This window comes from Mandrillus leucophaeus, unplaced genomic scaffold (genome assembly GCF_000951045.1).
Source record: "Mandrillus leucophaeus isolate KB7577 unplaced genomic scaffold, Mleu.le_1.0 Scaffold17, whole genome shotgun sequence".
Lineage (NCBI taxonomy): Eukaryota > Metazoa > Chordata > Mammalia > Primates > Cercopithecidae > Mandrillus > Mandrillus leucophaeus.
Genome location: NW_012101698.1, coordinates 1,042,755 through 1,054,201, shown reverse-complemented (window position 1 = coordinate 1,054,201; position 11,447 = coordinate 1,042,755). Strand labels below are relative to the sequence as shown.

The 11,447-nt window shown below is 49.2% G+C and overlaps 1 protein-coding gene across 2 annotated transcripts in view; it reads left to right on the top strand.

Annotated features, from left to right (window-relative positions):
* The first annotated feature begins 438 nt into the window (after window positions 1-438).
* The window catches only part of NOB1 (NIN1/RPN12 binding protein 1 homolog (S. cerevisiae)), a 15,463-nt gene continuing 4,454 nt past the window's right edge, over window positions 439-11,447 (top strand). Inside the window, exons 1-8 of one of the 2 annotated variants that reach the window (XM_011976700.1) lie at window positions 439-553; window positions 675-807; window positions 3,311-3,441; window positions 5,975-6,046; window positions 6,264-6,389; window positions 6,484-6,684; window positions 7,270-7,367; window positions 10,841-10,985. In XM_011976700.1, the coding sequence (XP_011832090.1) occupies window positions 491-553; window positions 675-807; window positions 3,311-3,441; window positions 5,975-6,046; window positions 6,264-6,389; window positions 6,484-6,684; window positions 7,270-7,367; window positions 10,841-10,985 (969 nt within the window). In that variant the 5' untranslated portion in view covers window positions 439-490. The remainder of the gene's footprint in view (window positions 554-674; window positions 808-3,310; window positions 3,442-5,974; window positions 6,047-6,263; window positions 6,390-6,483; window positions 6,685-7,269; window positions 7,368-10,840; window positions 10,986-11,447) is intronic. The other variant, XM_011976701.1, reaches the window with a different exon arrangement.

Genomic DNA, 11,447 nt, shown 5'->3' with positions numbered 1-11,447 from the left:
TCTCATAGGCGTGCTGTGATAACGAAATTAGGTAATCTGTATTGATTGACTTTTAACCATAGGAATATATACAGGTTTTACATTTATTTATTTATTGAAGAGATGAGGGTCTCGCTATGTTGCCCAGGCTGGTCTCACATTCCTGGGCTCAGGCGATCCTTTCGCCTCAGCCTTCTTAATAGCTGGGACTCTAGGCGCGCACCACTACACCTGGCAGGTTTTATCTTCAAAGGTAAAGAAGGCTCTAAGCTCTAGATGCTGAAGCGGATTTCCCAGGTGTCCCACAAGGTTTGACCCCGCCCACACTTCTCTGAGTGTGTGGGCGGTGTCGCTGCACATGCGCGCGGGTAAAGCCGGGAGGTGCTGGCGCGGCCGCCAGGAGGCGCAGCCAAGTCGTGGCTGCTCTTCCTGGTTCCCAGAGGCCCAGACTCGGACAGAGGAGCAGGCGCAAGCTCCGTGCGCATGCGCGTTCCCTACTCACGCCGCCAACATGGCTCCAGTGGAGCACGTTGTGGCGGACGCTGGGGCTTTCCTGCGGGATGCGGCTCTGCAGGTATGGGGAGCTTCCTCCGGGACAAGAAAGATCTGGGCTGACCGCCCCTCTGGGAGTGCGTGGAGTCGGGCGGAGCGTTGCTTGGTGCGGGCGGGTCTGAGCTGGGGCGTTCTGTCCGCAGGACATCGGGAAGAACATTTACACCATCCGGGAGGTGGTCACTGAGATTCGGGACAAGGCCACACGCAGGCGGCTCGCTGTCCTGCCCTACGAGCTGCGGTTCAAGGAGCCCTTACCGGAATACGTGCGGCTGGGTGAGTGCCTCTGCCCCAGCGTTGATGGGAAGGTGGGGTCCCGGGCGCAGATGGCACCCACTTGGGTGCGAGTTGGGGTCTAGCTGCCTTATCAGAGCAGTAGATTTAGAGCCAGCACTTCCTAGGAGATAGTGGTAGGAGACAGGCTTCCTGGGTCTGGAGTCAGCCAGTAACTAGCTGTATGCCCTCGGGCATAACATTCAAATTTGGGCCTCGTTTACCTCATCTGCAAAATGGGAATAATAATTGTATCTGTCTCCAAGGTTGCTGTGAGCATGAATGAGGAATATGGCAGTCAGCACAGTGTTAAACACTTTGCAGACACGCAATAAATTTATTTGGATTTAAAATAAGAGCTTTGATCTCTTGTTACTACTCTTGTACATTTCTTTTCAGTAGATTAGGCTGATAACTGGATATAAAGATCTGCACCTGACAGAGCTTTAAAAAGGGAGTGCTTTTAAGGCATTGTATTAAATGTGAAATAAAATTAAACTGGGCGCGGCGGCTTACGGCCTGTAATCCCAGCACTTTAGGAGGCGGAGGCGAACTGATCACCTGAGGTCAGGAGTTCGAGACCAGCCTGGCCAACATGGGGGAACCCCCGTCTCTACTAGAAATGCAAAATCAGTTGGGCGTGGTGGCGTGCTCCTGTAATCCCAGCTTCTCGGGAGGCTGAGGCAGGAGAATTGCTTGAACCCGGAGGTGGAGGTTGCAGTGAGTCGAGATCGCGCCACTGTACTGCAGCCTGGGCGACAGAGCGAGACTCCGTCTCAAAAAAAATAAAAAATAAAGAAAATTAAACAATTGTCTCTTGGCTTAGGAGTCAGCGTTGTTCTCTTGTTGGGAATCAAGGTGATACCCAAGAAAGGCCCCTCAGTGTTTGGAAGTGTTTTAGAGGTTAGAGGCTGATAGTGGAGATGATGTTACCTCTTCTGTGATTTCTACGATTTTCTCCACCAACTTAGTAGCTCTGTGATCTTTGCCAACTTACTAAATCTTTCCCAGGAAATACTAATAGTACTTCTGAAGATTGGCAAAGTATGAAATGAATTAACACGTAAAGCTTTTAATGCAGTGCCTAGTGCACAGTAAGTGGACAGTAAATTGTAGTTGCTGCTAATGTCTGTTTTTTAGGAAATAAGAGCAGTATACCTAGTGTTCCTTGTACCAGTGTATTAGGAGACACCTCTCTGTTAATTTCAGGAAATTTTTTTTTTTTCCCCCAAGATGGGGTCTTGCTCTATCGCCCAGGCTGGAGTGCAGTGAGGCAATCTCCGCTCATGCAAGCTCCGCCTCCCAGGTTCAACGCCATTCTGCCTCAGCCTCCCGAGTAGCTGGGACTACAGGCGCCCGCCACCACGCCCGGCTAATTTTTTTTGTATTTTTAGTAGAAACAGAGTTTCACCGTCTCGGCCACTATTTGGCCAGGATGGTGTCATCTGCTGACCTCGTGATCCACCCGCCTCAGCCTCCCAAAGTAGGAAATTTTAAATGTTTATTATGGATGACTGGAGAATAACAGCAGTCGAACAGCTGACATTTATTATGCATTAAGCAAGTGCTTTTTGTTTCCTCATAGACTACTACAATTACAAGTTGAGCATCCTGGATCTGAAATCCAGAATGCTTCTAAATCTGAAACTTTTTTTTTTTTTTGAGATGGAGTCTGGCTGTGTTGCCTGGGCTGGAGTGCAGTGGCACGATCTTGGCTCACTGCAGCCTCCACCTCCCGGGTTTCAGCAATTCTCCTGCCTCAGCCTCCCGAGTAGCTGGGATTATAGGCACGTGCCACCATGCCTGGCTAATTTTTGTATTTTGAGAAGAGAAGGGGTTTCACCATGTTGGCCAGGTGGGTCTCGAACTCCTGACCTCAAGTGATCTACCCACCTCAGCCTCCCATGGTGAGGCATGAGCCACCGCACCCCAACTTTCTTTTTTTTTAAAAAGGAGTCTCACTCTGTCACCCAGGCTGGAGTGCAGTGGCACAATCTTGATTCACTGCAACCTCTGCCTCCCGGGTTCAAACGATTCTCCTGCCTCAGCCTCCCGACTAGCTGGGATTACAAGCCCCTGCTACCACACCCAGATAATTTTTGTATGTTTAGTAGACAGGTTTCACCATGTTGGCCAGGCTGATCTCCTGACCTCAAGTGATCTGCCCACCTCAGCCTCTCAAAGTGTTGGGATTACAGGTGTGAGCCACCGCACCCTGCCCCAGCCAACTTTCTGCTCCTTCCTCTGCGTTTGATAAGGGTGTTACAGTAAACCTAACTGGCATGAGTCTTGGTGGTGGAGAATACAAATTTCTCAACTGTGTGTAGGGAAAGGTCAGAAAATGGATGAAAGTGTTAAGACTTTTCATGACACAGTGATCCTTTCTAAATTGTTTTGATACTTCCATTGTTTTGATGTGTTCTAAATCATTTTGATACTTCCGCTGGTTATCCAAGGTCATATGGCTTTTTGCCTCTAACTGAAGATGGAAATCTGTTGTTTACAGTGACTGAGTTTTCAAAGAAAACAGGAGACTACCCCAGCCTGTCTGCCACGGACATCCAAGTGCTTGCGCTCACATACCAGCTGGAAGCAGAGTTTGTTGGAGTGTCTCACCTAAAACAGGAACCACAGAAGGTAAATCAAGAGGATGGGTTTTTAGAAGCTTTACATTGTGGGAACGATCAGATACACAAAAGTAGAAGGACTAGTGTAATGGACCCAGGGTCCCCATCATCCCCCTCCAGTTATCTCATAGCTAGTCTGTATTCATCTAGACTGATCCACAGTCCTGAGTACTTTTTTTTTTTTTGAGATGGAGTCTTGCTCTGTTGCCCAGGCTGCAATATAATGGCGTGATCTCAGCTCACTGCAACTTCCACCTCCAGCGATTCTCTTGCCTCAGCCTCCTGAGTAGTTGGTGGGATTACAGGTGCCCACCACCAGGCCCAGCTAACTTTTGTATTTTTAGTAGGGACGGGGTTTTGCCATGTTGGTCAGGCTGGTCTCGAACTCCTGACCTCAGGTGATGCGCCCACCTCAGCCTCCCAAAGTGCTGGGATTATAGGCATGAGCCAGCGTGCCAGGCCTCAGCCCTGAGTATTTTAAACTCAGACATTGTGTAGTATTTCACTGATGGTTATTTCTTGGTATGTCTCTAAAGATCAAGACTCTCAACTTTAAAGCCATCATTACACCTACACAAAATTAATAGTAATGCCTGTTATCAAATATCCAGTCAGCGTTCACATTCCTCAGTTATTCTGTAAATGTTAAGAGTTTGAGGTTCATACATTACAATTGGCAAATGTGTTTCAGTCCCTTTTTTTTCCCCTTTCATCCAGGGTCTACCTGTGTTGCCCAGGCTGGTCTCAGAATTCCTGGGCTCAAGTGATCCTTCCACCTTAGCCTCCTGATTAGTCTCTTTTGATCTGTAGGTTTTGGGGAAAGGTTTAAATTTGGAAAATGCAAAAAGAATAAAAATCTATATATCTGTATATAATAATTTTTTAAAAAACACAATTCTTTCTGGCCAGGTGCTATGGCTTATGCCTATAATCCCAGGGCTTTGGGAGGCCAAGGCAGGAGCATCACTTGAGCCTAAGCATTTGAGACCAGCCTGGGCAACCCCATCTCTACCAAAGAAAAAAAAAAAAAAAAGCTATCCAGGCATGGTGGTGTGCACCTTTAGTCCCAGCTACTTGAGAGGCTGAGGCAGGAGGATCACCTGGGCACAGGAGATTGAGGCTGCAGTGAGTTGTGATCACACCACTGCACTCCAGCCTGGGTGACAGTGAGACCCTATCTCAAAACAAGAGAGTTTTCTGGAGGTAAAAAAGAAGGAACACTAAGTACGTGCAAGTGTTTTTTCAAACCTTTGCTTCCTTCAAAACTCTGACTCCTGTTGTGCTTTTAGGGTCTTACCCAGTATGGCTAGGTTGAAGAGACTGATAAATTGGTGCCTGTGCCCATTGTCTATTTCTAAGCCAGAGGATTTTAGAAGCCAAAAAGTTTAACCTAATAATAGTTCATTTTCAATAGTGTTGACAAACAATTGCTTAATCTTCTCTGCCTAAAGTCACCAAAACTATGGTGGACTCCTATTTTTACACTAGTTGAAACTACCTTCAAATTTTTTTTTAAGAGAGATGGGGTCTCACTGTTGCCTAGGCTGATCTCAAACTCCTGGGCTCAAGGCATGCCCCCACCTTGGCCTCCCAAAATGCTGAGATTACAGGAATGAACTACCACACTTGTTTTTTGTTTGTTTTTTAATGAGACAGGATCCTGCTATCACCTAGGCTAGAGTACAGTGGCGCTGATCACAGCTCACTGCAGCATCAAACTCCTGAGCACAAGCAATCCTCCTACCTCAGCCTCCCAAGTAGCTGGAACTATAGGTGTACACCACCATGCCTGGCTAATTTTAAAATTTGTTTATAGAGATAGGGTGTCACTTTTGTCCAGGCTGGTCTCAAACTCCTGGCCCAAAACAATCCTCCTACCTCAGCCACTGCACCCAGCTATTTTTTTATTTTTATTCTCTGATTTTTTTAAACATTGGATGTCAGCCAGGCACGGTGGCTCGTGTGTAATCCCAGCGCTTTGGGAGGCTGAGATGGGTAGATCACTTGAGGCTGGGAGTTTGAGACCAGCCTGACCAACATGGCGAAACCCTATCTCTACTAAAAAATACAAAAATCAGTGGGGCATGGTGGCACACGCCTGTAATCCCAGCTACTTGGGAGGCTGAGGCATGAGAATCACTTGAACCTGGGAGTCGGAGGTTTCAGTGAGCCGAGATTGTGCCATTGCCTTCCAGCCTGGGTGATAGAGCAAGACCCTATCTCAGAAAAAAAAAAAAAAAAATATCTTTTTTTTTTTTTTTTTTAAAGACAGAGTCTCGCTCTTGTCGCCCAGGCTGGAGTGCAGTGGCATGATCTTGGCTCACTGCACTCACCCGACTAAGTTTTTGTATTTTTAGTAGACACAGGGTTTCGCCATGTTGGCCAGGCTGGTCTCCAATTCCTGACCTCAGGTGATCCGCCCACCTTGGCCTCCCAAAGTGCTGGGATTACAGGCATGAGCCACTGCGCCCGGCCAAAAAAAAAAACTGGGTATCTTTAACTTTGATAACAAGAGGTAAAATATGTTTTTTGTTTTTTTAAAGGTTAAAGTGAGCTCATCGATTCAGCACCCAGAAACACCTCTGCACATTTCTGGTTTCCATCTGCCCTCCAAGGTAATTTCTTAGACAAGCTAGGCTCTTCATGCTCTTTTCTGAAACATGTTACATTTCTGTAAGTTATGTGTTCACAGTGAACTAAATTTACGTGGACCAATAACATAGTTTGTCCAGCCGTGTCTGATCTGACTTGTTTGTCATATGTGATTTCATCTGTGACCTGAAAGGCTACAGATGAATTTTCAGGTTTTAAAATTGTTTCTTTTGATTTCAGCCTAAATCCCCGCAAGAAACAGAGAAAGGACACCCAGCTTGTGAGCCTGAGAACCTGGAATTTAGTTCCTTCATGTTCTGGAGAAACCCTCTGCCCAGCATCGATCATGAACTGCAGGAGCTGCTGGTGAGGCCTTGACTTTTGGTCTTCGGACGACAGCTCAACGTCTCCCCCACTGCTCCTGTGGGCTGGGAGTTTGAAAGGTCTGTTGATGTTTCAGATTGACAGAAGTGAGGATGTTCCAAGCGAGGAGGAGGAGGAGGAAGAAAACGGGTTTGAAGACAGAAAAGATGACAGCGATGACGACGGGGGTGGCTGGATAACCCCCAATAACATCAAGCAGATCCAGCAGGAGCTGGAGCAATGTGACGTCCCCAAGGACGTGCAGGTTGGCTGCGTGACCACAGACTTCGCCATGCAGGTGGGTCGGGTGGGCCCGAGCCCACGTGTCACACACGTCATCAGCAGTGGTCCTGCCGAGGTGTACAGATGTACACGGAGCTGGTGCTGCGCAGCACTTGTTTTCCTGGTTCTGGAAACCACCTGTGCCCTTGGTGATTTTTAGTTTTGCTTAGAGGCTAGACAGTCGTGATATGACGACAACATTTGTATAGTACATTAAATGTTTAATGTTTACTATTTTTTTTTTCTTTAGTGTATATAATGTCATGTGGTCATTCAGATTCTTAAGACAGGGAGGGAGAGTTTTCAGCCAGCAATGCGTATATTTGCCCCAGACAAAATAAAATGTCCATTGAGAGAGCTTGCTAATGACAAGTCATGGAAAATGACAAACACAGGCTCCAGGACAGTGTTAGAAAGACAGCTGAGTCTTCGTCCTCGTTTACACATCTTGAGAGGCCTCCCCAGGCTGAGTTTCCTTCACAAAAGCCAAGGAATATGGGCAACGCAGGGTTTGTGAAGTTCCCATAACTGGTTACAAAATTAATGTGAAAAGAAAATTGATGACAAGAAAATTGAGTTCTTCTTTAACTTGTGGTTGTAGAATGTTCTGCTGCAGATGGGGCTGCACGTGCTGGCGGTGAACGGCATGCTGATTCGCGAGGCCCGGAGCTACATCTTGCGCTGCCACGGCTGTTTCAAGTAAGTAGCTGGTGACCTGGCCCTGGTGCCCTCTGTGGAACACACAGTTTCTTTTTTTGTTTTGAGACACAGTCTCGCTCTGTAGCCCAGGCTGAAGTGCAGTCGCACAATCTCAGCTCACTCTGAGATTGCAACCTCTGCCTTCTGGGTTCAAGTGATTCTCCTGCCTCAGCTTCTCAAGTAGCTGGGACTAGAGGCACATACCAGTGTACCCGGCTAATTTAATTTCTGTATGTTTTTAGTAGAGGTGGGATTTCACCATGTTGGTCAGGCTGGTCTCAAATTCCTGACCTCAAATGATCCATCCACCTCAGCCTCCCAAAGTGCTGGGATTACAGGTGTGAGCCACCACGCCCAGCCCACTCTTCCTGTTTCTTCTACAGACTTATTTAAAGAGTGCCCTACGTTAATGTATGTTTCTTCCACCTTGTCATTCCTCTGGGGCCTGGGTTCTGTCTCCACCTGGGCACCGAGAACTTGGGGACAGAGGTTGCCAGGGACCTCCCACCTTATCTCAGTGGCATGAGGTTAGGGACATGGGTTCTGGAACAGTGAGCCTCATTCTTTAGCGGTACATACTGAAACGTTTGTCCTTGGAATGTCTGGGATTTGCTTTGACATAATCCACAAGTAGAAGGAGTGGGTGGGGGTGGAGATGAAATAAGATTGGCCGTGAATTGATAGTTTTTGAAGCGGGGGGGTGATGGACACATGGGGGTTTATCGTGTTTTGTCTGCTTTATACATGAGAGATTTTCTGTTTACAAAAAGAAGAGTACATGGGTTCAAATCCAGAGTCTGTGTCCTGCTGCCGGGGTGATTTTGCAAAAGCTGATTCACTTCTTTATGCTTCAGATTCTTTTGAGATGAGGTCTCACTATGTTGCCCTGGCTGGTCTTTAACTCCTGGCCTCAAGCAGTCCTCTTATCTTGTCCTCCTAAAGTGGTGGGATTATAGGCGTGAGCCATCCACCTCTCAGATTCTTTTTTTTTTTTTTTGAGACGGAGTCTTGCTCTGTCGCCCAGGCTGGAGTGCAGTGGCCGGATCTCAGCTCACTGCAAGCTCCGCCTCCCGGGTTTACGCCATTCTCCTGCCTTAGTCTCCCGAGTAGCCGGAACTACAGGCGCCCGCCCCCGCGCCCGGCTAGTTTTTTTTTGTATTTTTTTAGTGGAGACGGGGTTTCACCATGTTAGCCAGGATGGTCTCTATCTCCTGACCTCGTGATCCGCCCGTCTCGGCCTCCCAAAGTGGTGGGATTACAGCCTTGAGCCACCGCGCCCGGCCTTTTTTTTCTTTTTTGAGATAGTTTCCCTCTTGTTGCCCAGCCTGGAGTGCAGTGGCGCCATCTCGGCTCACTGCAATCTCTGCCTCCCAGGTTCAAGCGATTCTCCTGCCTCAGCCTCTGAGTAGCCGGGACTAGAGGCACATGCCACCACGCCTGGCTAATTTTTTGTATTTTTAGTAGAGGCGGGTTTCACCGTGGTAGCCAAGATGGTCTTGATCTCCTGACCTCTGATCCGCCCACCTCAGCCTCCCACAGTGGTGGGATTACAATCATGAGCCACTGCGCCCGGCTTCGTATTTTTGTTTGTTTTGGTTTTTTCTGAGACAGTCTCACTCTGTTGCCTGGAGTTCAGTGGCACAGTATAGGCTCACTGCAATCTCTGCCCGCTGGGTTCAAGTGATCCTCCTGCCCCAGCCTCCTAAGTAGCTGGGACTACAGGCACCCACCACATCTGGCTAACTTTTTGTATTTTTAGTAGTTACAGGGTTTCACTATGTTGGCTAGGTTGATCTGAAATGCCTGAGCTCAAGTGATGTGCCTGCCTCGGCCTTGCAAAGAACTGGGATTGCAGGCATGAGCCACCACACCCGGCCCTATCAGATTGTTAATAAGATTGAGAAGGTGGTTGTGAGGAACTAGGAAGACAGTCGTGTCAAGGACTCTGTGGTATCTGGTACATAAGCAGCGTGCCTATCGGGTGAACTGTTAGTTTCTTGACCACTGACCTCTCGTTGCTTTTCTGACTCTTGAGTTGGTTCCTGTGGTGAGGGCTGGTGTTCTGTAGGGAGGCCTCTGGGACCCTGGAGACCGCCTGGTTGGCGTGGAAGAGCCTCTGCCGCAGCCTTGCTGGTGGAATGTGGCCTGGGGACCTACTCTAGGGTGGCATCTGCCACTCCGCAGGCTCAGGCTGGGTCTGGAGGCATCATGTAGATCCATCTGGTGGTGCCCTCGTAGAGGCCCATGAGGAACTTTCTGAAACATCAAAGGTGCCTCTCTGGGTCCCCAGCTCTTCCACTGGGCGGGGAGTTGCCTGTGTGAAGCCTCATTCCCTGAAGGCCTGAGCATAACCCAGCACTCAGGCTTGGGGCCCAGCCCCGCCAGCCAGTGTGGCTCTGCCGCTCCTCAGAGTGGCCCGCACCTTCCTCTGAAGCTTCATGTCATTTTACTGTTTCAGGCTCATGACAGTAAAGCTCCTGGCTTCATAAAATTCCATTTTCTCCAACATCCTTTGTTACAGAAGCAGTAAATTCACCAGATTAACACTCAATTCTTAGAAACACTTAGAATGTTCTTCATTCTTGTCAGATTAGCCCCGTGACTGCACAGTTTGCTGTACAAAATAATTAGGTCCCAACACTTGTTACGAGGTGCTTAGTTCAACTCACAAGAGACTTCGGGTAAGGCATTTGGCTTCTCCAGCTATTCCACCCAGCTCTTGTGTCTTGACCATTGGGAACTGATGGAGAACTCCAGAAGAACAGGGACCAGGGCCACTGCTTTGCCGTTGGCAGCAGCAACTTCCTCCTGTCCAGGGTCCACTGTCCACAGGGCTTAGAGCGCATAGGCGGGGGAGGCCTTGGGTCTGTCCTCAGCGCCTGGGCTTCGTTCAACCACAGCAGTGTGTTTCCTGTCTCATTAATACGCTCTGCCGCCTCCAGAGCTGCTCCCGAGTTACCACCCAGGCTGCCATTTGGAGAGAAGGTAGCTCGTGGTGTGACGAGGTGCCCCTCGAGAAAGTGCCGTGATGTGAAGGGCATTGATTCTGGAGCCAGACTGCCTGGGTTTATCTGCCATGGACCAGCTGGGTGACGTTGAGCAAGCTGCCTTAACTTGCCTCAGTTTCCCCATCTGGAAAATAGAGATGGTGCCATCCTCCCCCTCCCAGGACTAGTGATGTGAACCCTACAGAACAGAGCCCGGCGGTGTGTAGGAACGGTTCGGGATTCACCTAACTGCATCCTGCTCGCTTGCACACTTCCTCACCCGTCCCTCCTGTGGTTTATCTATCCCTCAGAGGGACGCGGCGGCCCTTTGCTGACAGCTTCAGTGGCCTCCATCTTTGTGACATGTGTGGTGTGATTCAGCCCTTCCCTGTTTCTTCTACTGAGGCCTGGGATCCACCTTGTACTCTGGGGCGGCGTTTGCTGCCTGTGGCTTTGGCACAGATCGTCTCCTTTTGTGTCTCCCAGGACAACGTCTGACATGAGCCGAGTGTTCTGTGCTCACTGTGGGAACAAGACCCTGAAGAAAGTGTCCGTGACCGTCAGCGACGACGGCGCCCTGCACATGCACTTCTCCCGCAACCCCAAGGTGCTGAACCCCCGCGGCCTCCGGGTGAGTGGCGCCTCTCCCAGTCCCCTCCCCACGCCAGAGTCGAAAAGAACAGAAAGGACAAAAGAAAAGCAGTCTAGTCATTTCTGCAAGATCAGGGATTGAAAGCCTGGGACCTAGGTACCAAGACGGAGCAGGGAGAATGCACACATGCCATCTCCTGAGAAGCGACCGGTCATCCGGGCAGTAGCTGTGAAAGGCGGCAGTGGTGGCTCACGAAGCGGGAGCTCATTTGGACTAAGGCAGAGGTTAGATTTGTGCAGGACTTGAAGGATGGGCAGGGTCTTGGGACGCCTATGGTGCAGAGAGGAACGGGTGTGGAAAGCACAGCACAGAAGAGAGGGCCTGATGGGGTACATGCGCAGCAGCTGCCAACACAGAGAACCGGGAGGGAAGGATTAGAGACCAAATGAGCAGCATGAGTGGCACTGGCCTCTCCCAACAGTAAAATAGCCATGCGTGCAT